The sequence below is a fragment of the Lineus longissimus genome, chromosome 11 (genome assembly GCF_910592395.1).
Source record: "Lineus longissimus chromosome 11, tnLinLong1.2, whole genome shotgun sequence".
NCBI lineage: Eukaryota > Metazoa > Nemertea > Pilidiophora > Heteronemertea > Lineidae > Lineus > Lineus longissimus.
The window spans coordinates 2,234,253-2,254,335 of NC_088318.1; the positions used below are offsets into that span (position 1 = coordinate 2,234,253).

The 20,083-nt window shown below is 42.0% G+C and overlaps 2 protein-coding genes across 6 annotated transcripts; one reads left to right on the forward strand and one right to left on the reverse strand.

The window, feature by feature from the left end:
- Positions 1–320: 320 nt before the first annotated feature.
- Positions 321–2,339, reverse strand: LOC135495901 (F-box/LRR-repeat protein 8-like). Of its 2 annotated transcripts, none has more exons than XM_064784915.1 (2): positions 2,255–2,339; positions 321–1,873 (listed from the first exon to the last, which is right to left on the reverse strand). In XM_064784915.1, exon 2 carries the CDS (start codon positions 1,866–1,868, stop codon positions 699–701), a length of 1,170 nt encoding a protein of 389 aa, XP_064640985.1. In that variant the 5' UTR covers positions 1,869–1,873; positions 2,255–2,339; the 3' UTR covers positions 321–698. The 2 variants fall into 2 exon arrangements, with proteins under 2 accessions (XP_064640985.1, XP_064640986.1); XM_064784916.1 differs by having other exon boundaries at positions 2,218–2,328.
- A 63-nt stretch (positions 2,340–2,402) lies between these two features.
- On the forward strand, positions 2,403–12,053 carry LOC135495930 (chloride channel protein C-like). 4 transcript variants are annotated; one of them, XM_064784959.1, is made up of 15 exons: positions 2,419–2,507; positions 2,769–2,927; positions 4,014–4,266; positions 4,592–4,731; positions 4,950–5,169; positions 5,559–5,734; positions 5,974–6,505; positions 6,838–7,036; positions 7,366–7,537; positions 7,696–7,876; positions 8,289–8,458; positions 8,997–9,017; positions 9,727–9,903; positions 10,246–10,444; positions 10,916–12,053. In XM_064784959.1, the coding sequence occupies exons 3-15, from the start codon at positions 4,045–4,047 to the stop codon at positions 11,177–11,179; spliced, it is 2,673 nt and encodes an 890-aa protein (XP_064641029.1). In that variant the 5' UTR covers positions 2,419–2,507; positions 2,769–2,927; positions 4,014–4,044; the 3' UTR covers positions 11,180–12,053. The 4 variants fall into 4 exon arrangements, with proteins under 4 accessions (XP_064641027.1, XP_064641031.1, XP_064641030.1 ...); XM_064784957.1 differs by lacking the exon at positions 2,769–2,927 and having other exon boundaries at positions 2,403–2,507; XM_064784960.1 differs by lacking the exon at positions 2,769–2,927 and having other exon boundaries at positions 2,416–2,456.
- Positions 12,054–20,083: the final 8,030 nt, after the last annotated feature.

Here is a 20,083-nt window from a genome sequence, read left to right on the forward strand (position 1 = left end):
AAAGACAAAGGAGACTTTGGTTGGACAAAACCAATCTTATATGTACATGTATGGAGTACAACATTGGATCCATGTCCTTATCTTTGAAGGGTTGAGCACCATTTCCATGGTGGATCTGGCGCTATACAAGACTCCGTATTGATTGATTGATTGATTGATTGATTGATTGATTGATTGATTGATTGATTGATTGATTGATTGATTGATTGATTGATTGATTGATTGATTGATTGATTGATTGATTGATTGATTGATTGATTGATTGATTGATTGATTGATTGATTGATTGATGTGTGTGACCAAAAGAACAACAGAGAGGATGATTTACCTTCAATTTATTTACAAATAAATAATTTTGCATAGATGCAAAGAATGATTAAAAGACTAAAAAGCATGAATTCATCAACACTCCATTCTAGTTACATCAACTACTTCACACAGTGAGACACAAGCACCATCAAGAAAATGAATACTGTTTGTAAACAATCCTTCAATACATGTATCAACTTGTCCTATATCTGCAATAAATACTTCTACCGGTAACATCTTGGCAACGTGATGAAAAATAGTTGTGACGAAACACAGGACTGATTGTGACTGGGGACTGGTGCAAGGGTCAAAAGGCATCAAGCTAGACTTCATGCAATAAACACAAGGACAATTCTTTTGTGATCACCCAAAATCTTTTCCTTGTATGGTCAAGGCTGAAACACTTGCTCGATTTCAATTGCCTTCACCCAAGGCAGAGGGTCCTTGGTATGTTTCAAAACGTAAGATTTACGTTCCTTCAACTCTGGACGTGTCTCTAATATTTTGTCAATTGTTTCTTCGCTCAAGACGCAGAAAACATAGAGTGCTTTCAGATTGCAACTGGCTACCAGGTTGAGTAACGCCCTCTCAAGTTTATCACCTGGTGGTGTATGAAGAGAAATTTTTTGGAGGGTCTTGTGAAATGTCGCAGTCACATACTCAACTTCTTCTATCAACTCGGTGAAGGTTTCAAACCGTAATGCATACAGTGGGATCTGAGGGATCGTGATCTCCCAGATCTTATGAACAGGTATGGTATGATCAAACTGAAGACCAACTTTCAAATTTGGTGATGCCTTGGTCAATTTCATCCAAGCTTCCTTGGATAAAACCTTACCAAATTTTTCAGTTCTTGTGCACAGCAGGCTGAGGTATTCTAAAGGTCGCCTGTCTGGAGCACACAACGCTTCCAGGACCTCATCGGACATACTTGTATAGAATAAACGCAAATCTTTCAGTTTTTTACACTTTTTGATAATGTTTATCACGCACGCAGGAGTGACCTTGCATATCAGGCTTTTATTCTGAATGTTCAATCTCTGCAAGTTTTGGTTGTTGCCTGCCAGAAGGTTGAATAGATTGTCATCGAAGGCAATCCCAAGGCCCCCAAGGTCGACTTCTTTCAAATCAATCAAAGTCTCGACATCCTCGTCTGGTTTGAAGATCTTATGAAGCAAGTTTGCGATCTCAACACCAGCATAAAACAGAGGATTCTCACCACAGAAGTAGATCCGCAAACTCTGAATTCTGCGCTCCTTCATGTTTGCTATCCATGACAGCGTCTCGCAAAGATTGTCCCGATTGATCTTCACCTCCTGGTCAAGTAAGATGTTCAAATGTCTCAACCAAGGACCATGCTTCTTCAAACACTTCAGCAGTCTCTGGTCTTCACTCTTGAAAAATCTGAAGACAAATCGTTTCCATAGGTACGGGCTGTTGAAACAATCTTGCCAGCTTTTGCAGACATAGCCAGCCTGAACTCTCTCAGTCAATGATAGGAAGCTGAAGATATTGACCAAGATGTGATCTGGGAGGTTGTCCCAGTTCTGTTCAGCCATTATTGCTGCAAAGAAAAGACATTATATTAGACTGACCACTGGCCCACACAACACGGCGTGACCCAATACTAGGACATTCGTACCGTTGCAGCCCAATCCTAGCCATCGATCGTTAGGCACATTAAAAACTGTCACGTAAAGGCTAACGTATAAAGGGAGCAGCATCACAAGACAGGTAAACGTCTAACACTAAATTACAAGCTGAAAGAGCAGCACTACATTCCAAGTCCAAAGGGTTGTTGAATGGTTGAATCATCATCATGGCTAAAATGGTCATGGAATGTCAGTAAAAATCTTTTTCACTGACTACAGCCTAGCAAAGAGTTGGATATAGAAAAGGGAGACTAACATCAAGACGTCCTGAGGGAAATCAACATGACACGAACCTACACTTAAGAAAGAGAAAGGGGATGATGAACACTGACACACCAAAAAGACATGAGGAATCTGTTTTGTTATTATTTTGTTTCTAAAAATAGCTGTGTCTTCACATCACTTCCGGGTTTGCCTCGTTTTCGACTTCGACCTTGACCTCTAGAAGGAAGTGCGGAACGGTGGTTTTGCCATGTTTGCGCCAAAAAAAGCATCGTAATTTCTTACTTTTTCCAACATTGAAATCGTTAGCGCTTTTGTACATTGGTAATGTTATGTTTTAAGCCTATGCTTATCACTTTAGATAATTTTTGTGTGTTGTAGTCTTGGAGAAAAACGCATTGATTTCAAGCAGTTATTGCCAGGCCAACGCAAACGCTGTCAGTGTCAACAAATACATGTGCTTCGTGAGGCCACGCCCCCCTTTTTAGTACTTCACTGACTACTGGGGCCTTTGCAATGCCCAAAGGCGTACTTGCATCTGCCTCACTGCTCCGGGAAACATTGTTGTCAATCATCATATTTCAGCCTTTCTTTGGCTGCTTCTGATGCTGGTCTAAAGCAAATTATTTCGATGCTGTCGTGCTAATGCCAGTGGGCCGTGGCAGTGGGTGTATTCGACTCCCCGTTCTCCAGCTTTCTGGAGCGGACCGAGAACAGGCGAAAACGTTCCCGAGTCTTGAACGGGTTAGTACTGTTGTTATAGCTACCCCTGTCAAAACCACGGGAAAACCCGGTTGGCAAGTTATTTTCGTCAACGAACAAGGCACGATAAAAATCAATTTTTCCGCATTAGGCTTCGTCGACTATGTTAAAAATTTAATTCGTACAAGTGCATATTTACATTTTTTAGTTGTAGTGTGGGTTAAACCTGTTCAAGACATTGTTTTATTGTTGAAATCACTCAAAAAATAATGTAAAAAGCAGACGAATGGTCCTTGTCCGCCATCTTTGTTCTTGGTTCATTCCCACTGCTGCACCAGCAGATGAGGTGGTGTGGGATTTGGGAACAAGAACGGTTCCCGAACGCGTTCTCGTGCGTACGACTTGTTCGAAAACACCGGTATGATAGGGTACAGGGTATGAGAGACTGTTTGTCTCGCTCATCAGGGTCTTTTTCATCTTTCCAGTTCAGGGAGAGAGAAAGAGTGATCGTTTAGTGGCCTCAAATATCTTTGACATGCTCCCTGAATCTGAAAATGACCATGACACTTCTTTGATTTACTAGGGCTTGTTCTCATTCTAAACTTAACAGGCCTAGCCAGAGGATTGATTATTTTGTGATATTGTCAGTGTCAATGAACCTGATTTCTACTCTGCCTGTCTCATGACCTCATGCTCTGATCTTCTAACCTTATCTGTATTGACTCAACATTGAGGACTATTTGTCACTATCATGTCTTTAGACTACCTGGTTGTGGAGCTCTTCAAATCAGGTCATGTCATGTCTGTGCTTAGCAGCTGGATTTCTTCCTTATTTGAGGCAGGGCTGCCAACCCATACACAACTACTGGTGAAATCTTTACACAATCCCAGGCCTGTTCAGTGTTCAGTTTAAAATCTAGGCCCATTTTGTGCTATGGCACACAGCAAAATGTTTTAAAAGCATCACAAGACCCAATTATTCAAGACTGAGATGTTTCCACAGTTTTATCCGATTCTGAATCCCACCTCTCATCTTTTAAGCCTGTTTTACACTTTTTCACCAAGGCACACTTTAGGAAATAGAATTTCTTCCCAAAGCTAGGTATCTAAATCATTCCTTACTTTCAGGTGATAAGGTGACAAGCAATGAGTCTAAGAGATGGAGCGTCTACGCAATGAAGACGACATGGAGATCGGGGACAGTGATATCCATGTAGATGTAGACAGTCAAGACTTGAATCCAGGACAACAGGGAGATGGACTTCGTCAACGATCATTGACGGAGAGGAGGCGATTGGCAAAGTATGGGGCGACGCATGAACCTCCTCTTGATGATGCGGTCCTCTACCCTCACGATGATGACCACTCTTTCTTTGCAAAGGTAGGTTGAACGAGGAGTGGTTGCAGACAAGATCCATTGAGCAATGAACAGTAAAATGTGTTAAAATGCAAGAATATATGAGGAAGACCTTAGCCTTATATATTTTTGTAATCTCTATGGTTGAAGAGGAGTATACGTATTTATCATATTGGGGCCTTCCTCATCTGTGCCCGATTGCCATTTATCATACAAGACAATGTGTGCCTGGATTGCAAGATCAAGGGAGCCTCAATCACACCTTGATTCGGGAGAGATCAGTGTTAGACAAAGCCTTTGGCCCTTATTAAAAGAAATCTTATGACAGAAATTACATGTTTTGTTGCAGGGCCGAGACTTTGAGAGTCGCTATGTGAACCACAAGTATACGCAGAAGGAGAGAGAGACTTTGGCCACATTTGAAAGTTTGGATTACCTTCCTTCCCATAGTGAGGTGTACAAACAGTGGCTGAGGACGCAGCCTAAAAGGTTAACATTTTTTTCTCTCATCTCATTTCTCACACAAACCTTCTCAAATTGTCGGTGTTCCCAATTGAGGATGCCTCCTACTCCTAGGATCCACACCGGGTTAGAACACATGACCCTTGGTTTCAGGTTTCAGAGAACTGCCCTCGCAATCTTTAATCTAAGCATGGTGAATTGTATGAGCTTTTTCTCCCTATGACTCCTTATTTTGTTTATTTCAGACTTGATTGGGATCGTTGGTTGATGATGGGATTCATCGGGTTCAGTGTTGGCTTTGTCGGCTTTCTCCTCCATCAATGTGTTGACGTCATATCGAACTGGAAGTGGGAGGTGGCCTCAGAGTTCGTGAAAGGCAACAACACTGTTGACATGTTGAAGGCATGGGGCTTCACACTCGGCTTCAGCCTACTGCTAATTGTGCTTAGTTCCTCCCTAGTTGTGGTAAGTGGTGTAAGAATCCATCATTATAAAATGTTCTGAGCTTCGGAGAGAATTTCAGAGATGAATCACTGTCTGAATTTGAGTTGTTGGCGGTGGTGCAATGGGAAACCTCTGAGGTCCCGGGTTCAATTCCTGGTCGGTCCTAGTGTACTCTTGTGATAGAGAGGGATACTCTTCGACATTGTAGGTTTCCTCCTACTTGAAATCACAAAGCTCCCACTATTGTTTACAGAGCTAATAATGTCCTGATTGACCCTCAGCTCTTCACTTAATATTCAAATGGAAATTCCTACTGCTCTTTAGCTTTCCAATGAATGGTCAATATGTGTCTAATGTTCAAAACTTGCCCAGACTTTCAAAAACTTCTCTCAAATTTGGTGCCATTTCAGTTCTTGCGACCAAGTGCTGGTGGTTCAGGTATTCCAGAAGTGATAGGATTCCTTAACGGGACGGTCGTCCGTCACATCTTTAATGTTAAGACGATGTTGGTGAAGTTCGTCTCCTGTGCCTTGGCTGTGGCATCGGGCATGCCGGTGGGACCTGAGGGGCCAATGATACATTTGGGGTAAGTTCGTGGAGATAGAGCAAGAAACTGAAATTTTCGGTCGTGACAGCTTAAAAACTTTAATAAAGATTAAAACTGCAACCTCAGTCATTTGTCCCAAGGAATGTTGTCCAAGGCTACAGATCCTCCCAGAACCTGGACTAGGAGACAAAATATTGTACAATTTTGAAGAATATCTTTGGATAGAGACTTTTGTCAGTTAGAGCCTAATGATGAATATTATTTGCTTTGTTTTTCAGGAGTTTGGTTGGAGCAGGCCTCAGTCAATTCAAGTCGGACACACTCCGCGTAAGGCTGCCATTCTTTGAACGATTCCGCAACTCTGAAGATCGGCGTAACTTCATTTCTGCCGGGGCTGGTGCAGGGATTGCCTCAGCTTTTGGGGCTCCCGTTGGGGGTCTACTCTTTTCCATGGAGGAGGTGTCATCTTTCTGGAACATGAGGCTGTCATGGCAGATCTTCTTCTGTTGCATGGTGTCGACATTCACTACGGATCTTTTCAACTCGGCGTTTGAGGCTTTCCGCTACCGTGGTGACTTTGGATTGTTCAAGACGGACAAGTATATCATATTTCAAGTCACCCAGGGCATTGCTGTCAACATCATTGCGTTCATACCAACAGTTATCATCGGAATCATAGGGGGCGTACTTGGAGCATTATTTACGTTCATCAATTTGAAGTTTGCCCGAGGAAGGAAGAGGCTGTTGTCCAGGATTCCAAGCGTATGGGGACAGAAAGTGGTCAGATTATTGGAGCCTATTATAATCATTGTAAGCATGTCAAATTTGTCCATTTATAGTATTTTAAAGAAATTATTTCCTTTCAGTTGTGACCCCCTGTCGCTTTTGGCTTAGAAAATGTTTGCCATTCATGCCTGCAGTGGGGGAAAATATTTCACATGACCTCCTGTTCACAATCAGTTTCTGACTGATAGCCTAGTACTGTCTTATTTTTCGTTTGGCACTGGTCAGGAGTGACTTTTACTAGAAGCTGGTTACTGGTACCCATAAAATGCGACTGGCCAGGCATAGATTTCAGTGCTGCCAACCCATCAGAACTATCAGTATTTCATCCCGAAATATATATACAACTTCCATTTCAGATTGTTTTTGTCACTGTATCGGTGTTCCTGCCCGCGGCCTACGGGTGTTCCCCATTTACCTGTAGGAATGACACAATGACCGTGCAGAGCCCGAACTGCCTGGGAGACAAACAGCACCCCCTACATGTGGAGAGGTCAGTCAACACCTACACTTGTGGAGATCCTGAGTCGAATGAAACCAGCGACACTTATAATCAAGGTGAGGCACTGTACTAAAATTTGACTCTGATAAAGTTTGCTTAGGTTGTGTCTTTTAATATTTTAGATTTTCTTAACAGGATTCTCTTCAGATCAGCACCTCTTAATCGCCAACAAGCAATTTTTGTTACTCTGACCTGCGTTCATGATCGCATGTGACAAAAATTGCTCATTTGCTCAATTGCAAGTAAAGGATGAAACTCAAAAAGATTCTGACCGAGTGGAGTTTGCATTCATGAATGACTGAGAGTATACTTGGTGTAACATCGGATTCTTCAGTAACAAATTCATCTTCTCTTGGTCAAATAACATGGATAACTTTCCTTCCAGTTGCCACCCTCCTTTTTGTGACTGGCGAGGAAGCGATCCATCATCTGTTCTCAAGGAACACCCACCTTGAGTTTGACTACGCAGCCCTGTTCACCGTCCTTGTCTTCTACTACTTCATGGCCTGTTGGGCCTCGGGCACGTCCATCTCGTGTGGGCTTGTGGTGCCAATGTTGTAAGTATCCTTTGCATCGGGCGCGTTATACGTAAGGTCTTTGATTTATGCGGGGTTTTCACAATTAAATTGTTTGAAAGTGCTTGATGAATTTACCTTGGGTTAGAAGCCCATCATGTTCAGTATCCTCTAATGATTTTCACTCTTCATACTTCCAGGTTGATAGGAGCGCTATATGGCAGGATGATAGGTCTATCCATGGTTACAGCCTTTGGTGTCCATACCAAAGAGGTCAGTCCCTACTGGGCATGGATGGATCCAGGGGCCTTCGCTCTTGTTGGGTCTGCATCCTTTTTTGGTGGAGTATCCAGACTGACGATGTCTCTTACAGTGATTATGGTGAGTGAAGGCAATGGTGTCATTTGATTAATTTGATGCAGTGGTAAAGTGTTAATGGCGATGCTACAATCAGTTTGTGAAATACAAGTCATGTCACTTATGCCAAAGGTGCTCCCTCATCCACTAAACTCAATTTCAGGAAAAAAAGCACTCTGATATTTGGTGATTTTGCACAGAAAATGAACTTCAATGTCCTGAATATCTAAAAAATACTTAATTTGCCTGCAGTGGCTGGTGATGTGGTTTAGTTATTTCTATCCTGGGCCTTAGAATCCTTGAAGACGGTCCACCTTGGACTCCTGTTGACAGTGGTTCTATGTCCGAGCCCTAGAGAATTGCCCTGCCTCCTACATGTCCTACACCCATATCTTACCATTCCCTGCTTGTCAATTAATTTCCCCTTATCTTCCAGATGGAGATCACCAATGACATCCAGTTCTTGTTGCTGATCATGGTGGCCATCATGGTGTCCAAGTGGGTCGGGGACTTTTTCACCCATCCTTTGTATCATGCATTGCTAGAACTCAAGTGTATTCCCTTCCTTGATGAAGAGCCTGTTGTAATACATGATAAAAATCAAATGTACGTAGTTTTCTTTAACATTTTTCATTTAGAAGTGCATGGTTGTTTTGGGTGTTTTCTTAGGGAATGTAGCATTCGACTTTGTTTTCTCTGAGTGAAAATAATGGGAAGTTTTAACATACTAATAGAGCAGAGTTCATCCAGAAAAATACAATACTGGTACTAATAATTTTGCAGTAGATCAATCAGTACTGCTGGTAAGTTGTTGAGGAACATTAAAACTTCATAATACAGATATATATCGCCAAGGAGTCGACTTAGTTTGGTGATAGCTCAAACTCTTGGCTACCTATCAAGAGGTCCCTGGTTCAAATGCCACAGTCAGAGTGAGACTTAGGGCGTGTCTCTTTTTCAAAATAACCTACTCCACCCAGGTGTAGAAGTGATTGTCGGTCAGAGGTGGTTGTATTGTAGCACTAATTGAGCAGCTCATCTGAACTTTAACTATGCAAGGTTGTGGGTCTGTCCTCTTATCTTTCAAGAATCACTAACGACTTTCAATTTCATTGTCTTCTTTTTGGTGTCTGTTAACTTTTAGTATGAGTACTCGGTCCGATACGTAAGTCACATAAGCCAAACCAAAGATATCGATACATGTGCTTATCTAAATGACCTGTATGTGAAATATCGAATCGCTTGCTTTGGGTATCTTTCGTGTTATCCTTGCTATAAAAGAAACGCTTCTTTCAATTCCAGCATTGCCTGTTATAAGCTTATGCAGTTTTTGCTTAGGTGGTGGTTGATGGGTTCGTCAAAGCTTAGCGAGTAATAATTTGATAATGGAGCTTAGGCCAAATGCGTGAGAAGGTCAGACCACTTCAAAAGCTGTGCTCAGTAGGCCTGCCTTAAGTTTGCCGACTGTGAGCAGTTACGATACTTGCTTGTATGCCAACTATTTGAAAGTCAAGGCTTTTACCGTCTTGTACACTTTGGGTGTACAACTACTTGTACCTTCTGGGTGTGTAGTGTGCACTTTTTAGGGCCATCATACTCCAATTTTAGTGATTATACACAAAAATGCTTGACTAATTTGTCTCCAAAATACTTCACAATCATACACAGTTTCACAAATGATTCTGTAAACTCTTTCTTGAACAATTTTGAGGTAGGCAGTTCTGCTGATACAGTGTACATCATTATGCAGTCTAAAAATCATGCAATGAAGATTTCCTCAGGCTTGTCATGTCTGTCATGTTTCTGGCAATGATATCGAATAAATTCCTGAAACTCTTGTTTATCTTTCTCTTTATTCCTCCTCTTTGTTCCAGGGTCAACCTTGAGCTCTACCAGGCGAAGCACGTCATGACCAAACCACCCATTGTCCTCCATGTGACTGAAGCGGTAGCACGGCTTGCTCACCTCCTGTTAGACACGCCCCACGGTGGATTCCCTGTCAGTAAGAGATGCGCTGATGGGACAGAAATTTTCTATGGATTTATAAACAGGTATAGGTGTCAAGAGACAAATCTTTTTGATTGTAGTTCTCATATACAGTAAGTTTAGGTGTGAACGATGCATACTAAGCAAAATCAAACATACTGCATGTATCGGGATCAAATGCTATTTAACTCGACTATCATATCTGAATTTCTTGCTGCTTTGACTTCTTCTTTCATGTTAAAGTTCATGATATCATGCCCAAATATAAAACTTTCCCCAAATCTCTTCGTTTTTCCAAACTTGGTAATAGCATAAGTTCTTTTATGTTGGAAATAAGTTAGTGCTTGTAAAAACACATGATAGAAAACTCTCATTTAGTTTTATAGCAGATTGTCCTCCTTTTCCAGGCTAGAAATCATGGTGCTATTAAAAAATGAAGATATCTTCATATCGGAGGATGAGGTGTCACTGACAGACGCGCATGACTTGTCTCCTGTCGAGTATCACCAGCTCACACTCGACAAGCTGGAGAACCCTCACTTTGTTGAGGAGCTCCTACATAAATACACCAAGGAGCCAAAGTTTGAGAACATCTACCTCGATATGGTTAGTGACAGGTTAAAATCTTACGGTGACTTCACTGTAAAGTCAAGGATCACTTTCAAGATCCTATTGTTACTAACGCACAAGGCAATACGCTGAATCTCACTTGCACCAGCATTATAGGGCGCACGCCTGTGATATGATCAGGCTCCCACAGGTTTCCTGTAGGTATAAGCTTTGCTCGGATGATTCAAACTTGGTGGTGGTCCCTCGCACATAGTGCAAAACTTTGGTGACAAATCCTTTGTGACACACATGTATCAAACTTCCATTGTCGTCTAGCATGATGATGAGTTATTATAGTCATCTGTCCACTCTTTATGTCATCTGGGATACATCATCATCATCATAAACTCGTATCTCTACAGGGAGCGTAAGCCATAAACAAGTCCGTGCCAGCACAGCAAAGTGAAATTTTCAGCAGCAGTGATATTGCCACCGGTAAGTAATAAAATGTACTCTCCTTCTTTTCAGGGACCATTCATTAACCAATCTGCTGTAACCATTCCTGAAAAGTTCTCCCTCCATCGGACATACATTCTATTCCGTACAATGGGTCTCCGCCATCTTACCGTAGTCGACGACCACAACCGCATAGTAGGGATCATTACCCGCAAGGACTTAATGGGCTTTAGTCTCGAGGAACACCTTGTCCCAATTCTGCGGGAAGAAATGAATAAATCTCGTACTCATCTGGAGATGTTGGACTCAAGAGCAAGCATGCACATTCCTAGCTAATAAGTAAAAGGTATGATTTTCCAGGATTCTTTGCATGATGTTTATTTGCTGCCATAGCAACAGGATTGGGAAGGATATTCTGGGATGGGAAGTGAAATTGGACACTTAATGGAATATATTCGAAAAGTCGGATCGAAAACTTGGTGCTTTTAGTTTTAGCTGTACTGGTGCTCAATTTAACAGGACTACTGTAGGTGCTCTATTTGACTGGACTAGATTTTCATTTTTTGGCACTTGGCTCTGCCTCTAGGAACTGGTATCCTGAGACTTACAAGTGCTTTTTATCAGTTCTAGGGATAAAGAGTAAAAAGTGATTTAAAAACTTGGTGTTCATGGTTTGAAACTGCAGGAGGAATCGGTTCTGCTATCAACTCAGAAATATGGATCCTTTCAGGAACGGACCCAAGACTTCCAGTTGCTGTTGCTTCAGCGTTTATGCTTGCATTCATTGGCTTTCAGTGTTATGTCCACCCTGTGGAGTCGGCTGCAACCTCTCCGAGGGTCTCCCACTCTCCGAGGCTATGCCTGGAAACGCAATGCCAGGAGCTATGTTTAGGTTTTAAATTGATGTTGCATCTCTGGGTTTCAGCATTTGGACTATAACAGTTGCATGTACAAGAGAAATCGTACATTTCAACGGTTTGGATTCAGATGCTGAATCTTGAGATGCAAAATCGGTTTGAAAGCCTTAACATGGCTCCTTGGGTTTCGTGGCATAGCCTTGTCACAGTGAGGAAGCTTTTGGATGTACAGTCCAAACAATGCCTTTGTGTACAGCCTTAGGCAGGATAATATTAATATTTTGAGCTTCCTTAGCTCCTGATTATGAATTAAAGAATTGTATTTCAAGTCAAATATACTGCTTTATTTAAAACTTTTGTCTACTTCAATCAGTGTCAATAGGGGGAATCAGTGGCAGAGTGGTTAGAGTGCCGGGCTTATAACCAGGAGGTCGTAGGTTCGATACTCAGACTGATCAGCACTGTTTCATCTTTGTGTCCTTGGGCAAGGCACTTAACCCAACTTGCTTCTCTCCACCCAGGAGTAAACCTGTGATAGACCAGCATCCTATCCAGGGGGAGTAATACTCCTAGTCGCTTAGTGCTTCGGAAACCGGGATAAGCTCCTGCCGGATGAGAGGTTCGCAGCTCGGGCTATAGCCAAGCTAACTTCAACTTTTTTTCAACAGACGCCAGCTCTCCAAGATTGCTCATCCGACAAAGCAATACTGTAACTAAAAGTTGTTAGTTCTTCAAGTTGTTTATAGATGGCAGCATTGGAAATTGGCGCTTTGAAGCTGTACAATACTAGTAAACAATGAGAGTTCAATCTCTCGTTCTCAATCCTAGTCAAGCCCAGTTCCAATACTGAGGTGATGACTGTCTTTAAATCCTGGGTCTCTGAAAGTGGCCGGCAAAATTGAGGCTGCAACACCTTTAAAAACCGACAACAAGCGCTCCACCTCAACTCGTTCACTCTGTAGACAAGCACGGTTTACACTTGTCAGGCCGCTAAGTCTTTCTGTTTACTAAATCACGTGGCATCAAAAACAAATTACAATCGAGATTTCACTTGCCAAAGTCGGCCGTAACAAGATTACTCTCGTATCTAAATGCAAATGAGCGGCGTGTGTATCACTTGCGAGCGAATGTGTGGCTATCTCTACAATCCTGGAATCAAAATGCTAATGGGACTTATCACGCTATTCTATTGTGGCGTCCAACTGTCCATCTCAACCTGAGAGTGGCTGAAGTGAACTGCTTCTTCATGTACAGTACAGTACAGTACAATATGTCAGTACATCTTGTCCGTCGTCCGTCGTCTCTGGGTCCATCCGTCCCTCCGTCGTGTGTCCATCCGTCTGTCTGTCTGTCAACAATGGTGGCACGTGAGTCGAGATAGTTGAAACTTGGTGTGACGTTGTCTTATGACAATATGAATTACGCAGCTTTTTAGCTCACCTGGGGAGCTTAATATGTCGTCTCGTCTGTCGTCCGTTGTCTCTGGGTCCATCCGTCCCTCCGTCGTGTGTCCATCCGTCTGTCTGTCTGTCAACAATGGTGGCACGTGAGTCGAGAAAGTTGAAACTTGATGTGATGATGTCTTATGACAATATGAATTTCGCAGCTTTTTAGCTCACCTGGGGAGCTTAATATGTCGTCTCATCTGTCGTCCGTTGTCTCTGGGTCCATCCGTCCATCCGTCTGTCTGTCTGTCAACAGTGGTGGCACGTGAGTCGAGAAAGTTGAAACTTGGTGTGACGATGTCTTATGACAATATGAATTTCGCAGCTTTTTAGCTCACCTGGGGAGCTTAATATGTCGTCTCGTCTGTCGTCCGTTGTCTCTGGGTCCATCTGTCCCTCCGTCGTGTGTCCATCCGTCTGTCTGTCTGTCAGCAATGGTGGCACATGAGTCGAGAAAGTTGAAACTTGGTGTGACGATGTCTTATGACAATATGAATTTCGCAGCTTTTTGGCTCACCGTAGGGAAGTCTATATAATACCGCGGTGTCCGGTGTCCATCGTTGTCCGGATCTGATCCTTATAAAGTGAAGTATTTCGCAGCTTTTTTCCATTCCACAGCACAAATCTGATCCATATAAAGAAGTATTTCATAGCTTTTTCTAAGTAACGAATGCACCCCTTAACATCTAAGTGCTTAATTTCCAATCTGCAGTACAAATCAGATGAAGTCCTGATTTTCCCACTCTTGCAAATACCACCAGATTTTTCACCAAGATTCCCTCATTAATCAAAGCCTTGCTAGAAAAAGATACCTAGATCAGTAGAAAAATTGCCTCGTTAAATATGATGGTTTTCGACTCTAGTTTAATCATCTATTTTGTCAGTTGATTACAAAGTTAATGAGGTACATCTTCCTCTTACAGAATCTGCAAATGTTGGAATCGGTTGATCTGTCCACAATTTATGTTGAATTGAAGCTTTAAAACTGATTATCGAAAGTTCCAAATAGTGAAAAGGGCTATAAAGACCCCAATGAATCGGAAAATGCATGGTATGGCCTCCAGGGGCTATAAATCAAGAATACAGTACACATTAAGACAATACAAATTATGCCTGGTTGCAGCCACGGGAATAAAAGATTACAGCTTTCGATAAACCACATTGCACAAAATCTAAATTCCCACCTTTTTTGTTGAACCACAACATTGACGGCCTGTCCCCACTGTAACAAATGATCGGACAATTTGTTAAACTCGACCAATATCTTGATTTCATTCTGTGGGGATTTGTCCGTCGGTAATTACCGCATCGCTATCTCTAGCGTCGCGATCAGCATTGACAAAGTTAGCGCCACGTTGCTGTCAAATGTAAATTATACGATGATCACTGCGGCATACGGTCCAAATCCTCTTGTAATGGAAACTTAAGTCTGTTAGACTGGAGTGGTTAGGTTGACAAACCTTATCATTAACCCCTTATACCCACGCTGTTATCCTTCACTGTCATGAATTGGGCTCAATACACGCTTTATGTTGAATTCGGGTGGTCTTGAGTTTGAGTTGCATCATTGGAACATTCGCTGGTGTGGACCAGTGGAACGATACACTGCCATAATCCTGCACTAGCAAAAGAGTTAACAGATAATTACAGAAAGATATGGCCCAAAAATCTAATCAAAATCATCATTGGACAGTAGTGTCAAAACACTGAAATAAAGTATGTGAAAGTTACACTTATACCATGGAGGTATTATTAAGAAGGAGAGAGAACGGCCTAAGACCTCAGAATTAATCCCCTACTAATCCCCGGCTTGCATTGTTTGCCCCATTGTTCTCCAATACACATTCCTCGCGGCAGCGCTCTTTGAGTACGATCATCCCTTCCGACAGCGAACCGAACTGCAGCGCCCTCTATAAAATTCGACCCGTAGTCGAAAGTTTTATTCTCGTGTTTCGCGCTTTGTTGTTGTTGATTTAGTTATGACCGCAAGTTCTTCGAATTCGCGACAGAATTCTCGAAAAAAAGAGACCAATATCGCAAAAATCGGTTGATAGATTCCAGACGCACAGTAGATTTAAGGTTTGTACTATACTTACTTTCAAATTAAGATTTTAAGTGTTTCTAAAACTTTCTAGAAAGAACGATTTTGACCAATAAATAGATGAAGGTTTGAATGATTGTATACATATTGTCAAATGCATGCGAACTGATGCGAACATTTAGAATTTTGTTTCTGAAGATCACCGTTTTCTGGAAAATCAGTATGGCCACACCCCTCTCTCTAGCTACTTTCTATGGCCGATTAGTCACGGAAGTTGCCGATCGCGACTCGGAAACTAGCTCGGCAGTTTCCGATACTTTCCGACATAACGCGCTCGGCCGGCCGGGGTATTGGAAGGCATTAACGCGAGGGGTTTCGAATACACATATCTATTGTTGTCCAAACATCGGAAGGATGATTGTATCCTTTGAAGCTAGCTCCGTTCTCTCTCCTTCTTAATAATACCTCCATGCTTATACAAAGCCCGTGAAATAAAATGGCCGTGATTATTTCCTGGGCCTGACAAATTTTGTCACTGAAGTTGGTGTTCACTTTGAACACAGCGTTATCTCCTACAGTTAAAGCCCTTAGACTTAACTCCAAGTAAGGTTAACAACAGCATCAGTGACAAAACCTGTTTTGAGCAACTGGCCCTTGTTTACAGTAGCATGATAATTACCAATGACTATGTACGCACCTTACTCCAAACCTGTTTCCGAGACAATACACGTGTTCCCTTTCCACCTTAGAGATCAACACATATTGGCTAAGATGCCTGATTTCACCACATAATTATCGTCGATAGGAACCTGTCTGTTGGTCCCGTGGGACTGTGATTTGAAACGAGCGAGCGGAAGAAACAAGATTGCGTAGAGATTGGCACGTCTTACGAGCGAAAGATCAGGAAAAGGTAATTCGTATTCATGAGGGTCTCGTCTCTGATCTGTTTCCAAATTACATCGGTAGCAGGTGACGGGACACGCAGGTTCGCTGTCGCATTCTTATCCAATCGGATTTAGTATTCATTTATTTGAGAAGCGCAATTGCGGGATCATGGTGCCACTTTGTTTAAGATGCGGCATCGAATAAAAAAAATGCGCTCTAAGGTTCCTCATTACCATTAGTTACGATTTGTGAGATCGGCAGGTCGTTTGGTGTTTGGGTGACTGATGGGTTCACATGATTTAACCTGAAGATGTTCTTTATGAAGACAAAAGTCAGAATGGCTCTGTGGAAAGGATTGACATTTAATATTTTCTGTGCCTTTCTCCTTTGAGAAGACTGTGGGAACAACTTCTCCTTCTGTAGTGTTGGAGAAAATGGGCCAAAAACCATCTAATTAAGTATCATTGTAGAACCATTCTGTTTTCAAAAGACACCATGGAGACTGAAGAATGATGTCCTTACTGCAGAGGACTTCTGATTACGTAGGCGAAATTAAATTGATACAATCAATTTCAAAACCTAAAACTATTAGAGATGATGTCTTGCTAACAGTGGTGTCTGCTTAAGAGAGGTTGCACTATCGATAAACCAGGATGGCTTTGGTTCACAGGTCAGCCCTGGACTTGGCACACCTTTTCCTTATATATCAGAGGAAGGCAGGTCTTGACAATAGAAACTATAAACAATGGGACAAGATATGAGCACACTTTTGATCTTCCACAATCTGATACCACTCCACTATAGTCATCTAGAACAATCGGAAGAATGGTCAATTGTCACTCCAAGCCATATTATGACAATTTTAGAAAAGCCTGTAACACACATCCAACCTCATTCTGAATAAAGAATCCAAGATGTCACCATTGCTAACAATAAACCTGCTCGCAATTGTGCAAATATCATTTTCACAGTTGTATGTATTCATTTGATGCCATCAGGTGCCATAATAATGATAATGATTGCGGTGACCGGTTGCGGCATATTGTCTTGTCACATTGCAGGCAGGAGGTACTTGTCGGTTGCATGGCCTGGGACAAGTGCATGGCAGGTCCCCCCTCTCTTTTAACTCAAGTGGGGAGGTTGTCACCTTCTATGAGGAAGTTTCTGCATGATATATCAAGGCCTTGACATTTGAAAATACTGCCTTGATAATAATCCACAACAGTGACTTTACATCACAGAGAGGGAATGACGAAAGAAGAAGATCAAAGCACAAATCTCAGAAATTGACAATGGTACTGTATGGTTCTGCCCTCTACATGTCCTATCAATAACTTCTCAAGTCTTGCTGATTTCTTGATTGGCTTGCACTGGCAGAATGCTCAGAGGATAAGTGGCTTGAATATATAAGTCTTGAGATTTCATCCTTGAAAGTCCGGGACCTGAGTAGTCTTCACAACTTCAGCATCTTTTATGACAGGCAATCTTACTGTAAATACTTCACTTCAGATATATTCTTTTGGACAAATAAGTGAAGTGTACAATACAGTTGATGAAATTGACACCAGTGTCTTTATAGTTTGTTACCTAGCATTTGTGTTGATACATCGCTGCAACTTGGGCATAGGACATGAATGAATAACCTGACACAGATTGGGGTCAATATAATACTTGTGGTTTTGACATGTTTCAATAAACAGCATTGCTGTTATGACTTGCAGGGATGACATTCTGGAGGCTGCAAAGATAATAATCAAAAGTTTTGAACATGCATGATAAAAATAAAATTCTTCACATTTTATGACTTCTTTTCTGAGTGGAAGTTACTACTGGGTTTGAGTGACTTGGGAGCTGATTACAAAACTGCTGCTCAAATAGGTAAGAAGAGGCTTGTTCAACATCCTCCAAAAGTGATTTTTGTACTTTCCTTTTTTCCATATGAGCACCTGGTTGTGGGCTCTATGACTTAAAAAACTGAGTTCCTTCAAAAAATAAGTTATCCAACCCGAGCATCACCTGGAATGAGGTTACAAAGACAACTGATGTAACATTTGTGATTCACCCACATAACCCCCAATTAACTGGAACATGTCATTGTCAATGAGATAATCAGGGTCCTCATCATCCGGGATCAACCCTGGCTGGATACAAAGCCACCTGACTTGAATGGACAAGTCAGAATGGAATAGGTACCTGTGTTCATTCATTGATTACATCAGGGCTGATTGAGAGAGCACATGAGATATCATGGTGTGTTGTTTGTGAATGATCTTGTGCAAGTCACTTTATATGTCACTGTCAATAAGATAATCCCTAGTCCCCATCATCTAGTAATCAAAGCCACCTGACTTGGAAGACAAATCTGATTCAAATGAGTACCTGTTTCCGTTGTGTAGGACTTGAGAAAACAGGTGTGGTTTGTGATGGTGGGCAAGGCACCAGTGCTTGTTGTCACAGCCCCAAGGCACAGGCCTATTTGCCTCAGATCGCTCTAAACATTTTCAATCTAAGATCTCTTTTTTTGAGGCCATATTAAGATAAAGAAGTCGGAAAGACATTCATAACGTTTGAGGCTTGGGCTGATGTACCTCTGGCCTGACCGAGCCAACCATCCTTCCTAGGGTTAATAATTAAGACAGTCAGGTTGAATCTAAGATGCCAGTACTAAGTGATGAACTTGCTCTTGAAGGAAACTAGGAAATGAACGAATCGCTACCTGCCCCTGATAAGTGTGATTTGGAAGTGATTCGTCATGGATTGGCGGCGAACAGGATGGTGCCGTAAACCCTCACTAAGTGACATGGGATCTGCAACCTGTCCATGATCTGGCAGTGGATGTGAGGGTGCATCGACAGAAGTGTTCAATGAGTTTAAGGTCGTGACAGATGAGATTTTACCCACATGATATTTTGACTTCTACATTTATTTTCTTTTGCTTTCTATACGGCAGGGGCAAAGTTAAAAGTATAACTTGCTTCATACAGAATTGTTTTGAGTTTCTTACTGGTTTAGAAGCAACGAAATTAAACCAACGAAATAGGGAAGCAGTCATTATTTCTAACCTCGACAATGTTTGTTTCTAAAATGGGACTATATGTACATGCATGAATTCGATTGACTTTTCTCAATATCCTTACTCAACTACCAACAGTAGGCCAATATGCATTCTGTGTCATATACAGACAGTATTACCCTATAGGACCACGGCCCTAGGATAGAGATGCTGATTATTATGAATAGGAAAGGAAACCTAGGTACCATTTTGTTGGTTTTCGTTTCGTTGCTGGAAGTCCAGTTGAGCTGTCAACATTAAACGTATATGACACTGACACATCAATGACAAAAGTACATGTGCAGGTGCCACAAATCACAGCCTCAGCAACCCAATAAAACTATGGCTACCTTTGATACATTCGGTGTCTGATTCTCGAATCAAGTGAAAGATCTGCAGCCCAACTCCAGCCGTTTGGAGCCAAGTGAAGTGAGACTGTGACAATCTGGCCCATTAGGAGTCAAACCTGACATCTCTGTCTTGTTAGCAAGATAAGACAATTACAGCAGGATGAGGACGCATGTGACTGTCAACAGTCATTTGGGAAAGACAACATCATGCTGTTAAAAAGCTGTGTGAATTACAGGGGCTGATCTCTCACAAGGTGGGGGCCTCTGTTTCCATGCGGATGGTGTGGCCATCACAGGGTGGGCAGGTTTAGATGGGCTTAAGTGGGCTCCAGATTCTGCCTGTAGCCAGATGTTATCTTGTCTTCCACCATGTGGCGGGTGAGGTGTCCCATGTTTGATGCGATTCCTCTAAAACAACGCAGGTGGTTTCAATTTGATTCTCACAGTTGGTTCCACACCAAGTTGGACAAAAAATCTGCACATCTTGCGTACTTCATTTAAAATTACCGGTACTTTCTGCCAACCTAAGGAGAATGAACTGTTGTTGGACTCCTAGTGTCATAAGTGTGCCTGCAAATTCTTGTTGACCACTTTGGCGAGGAATTCTCAC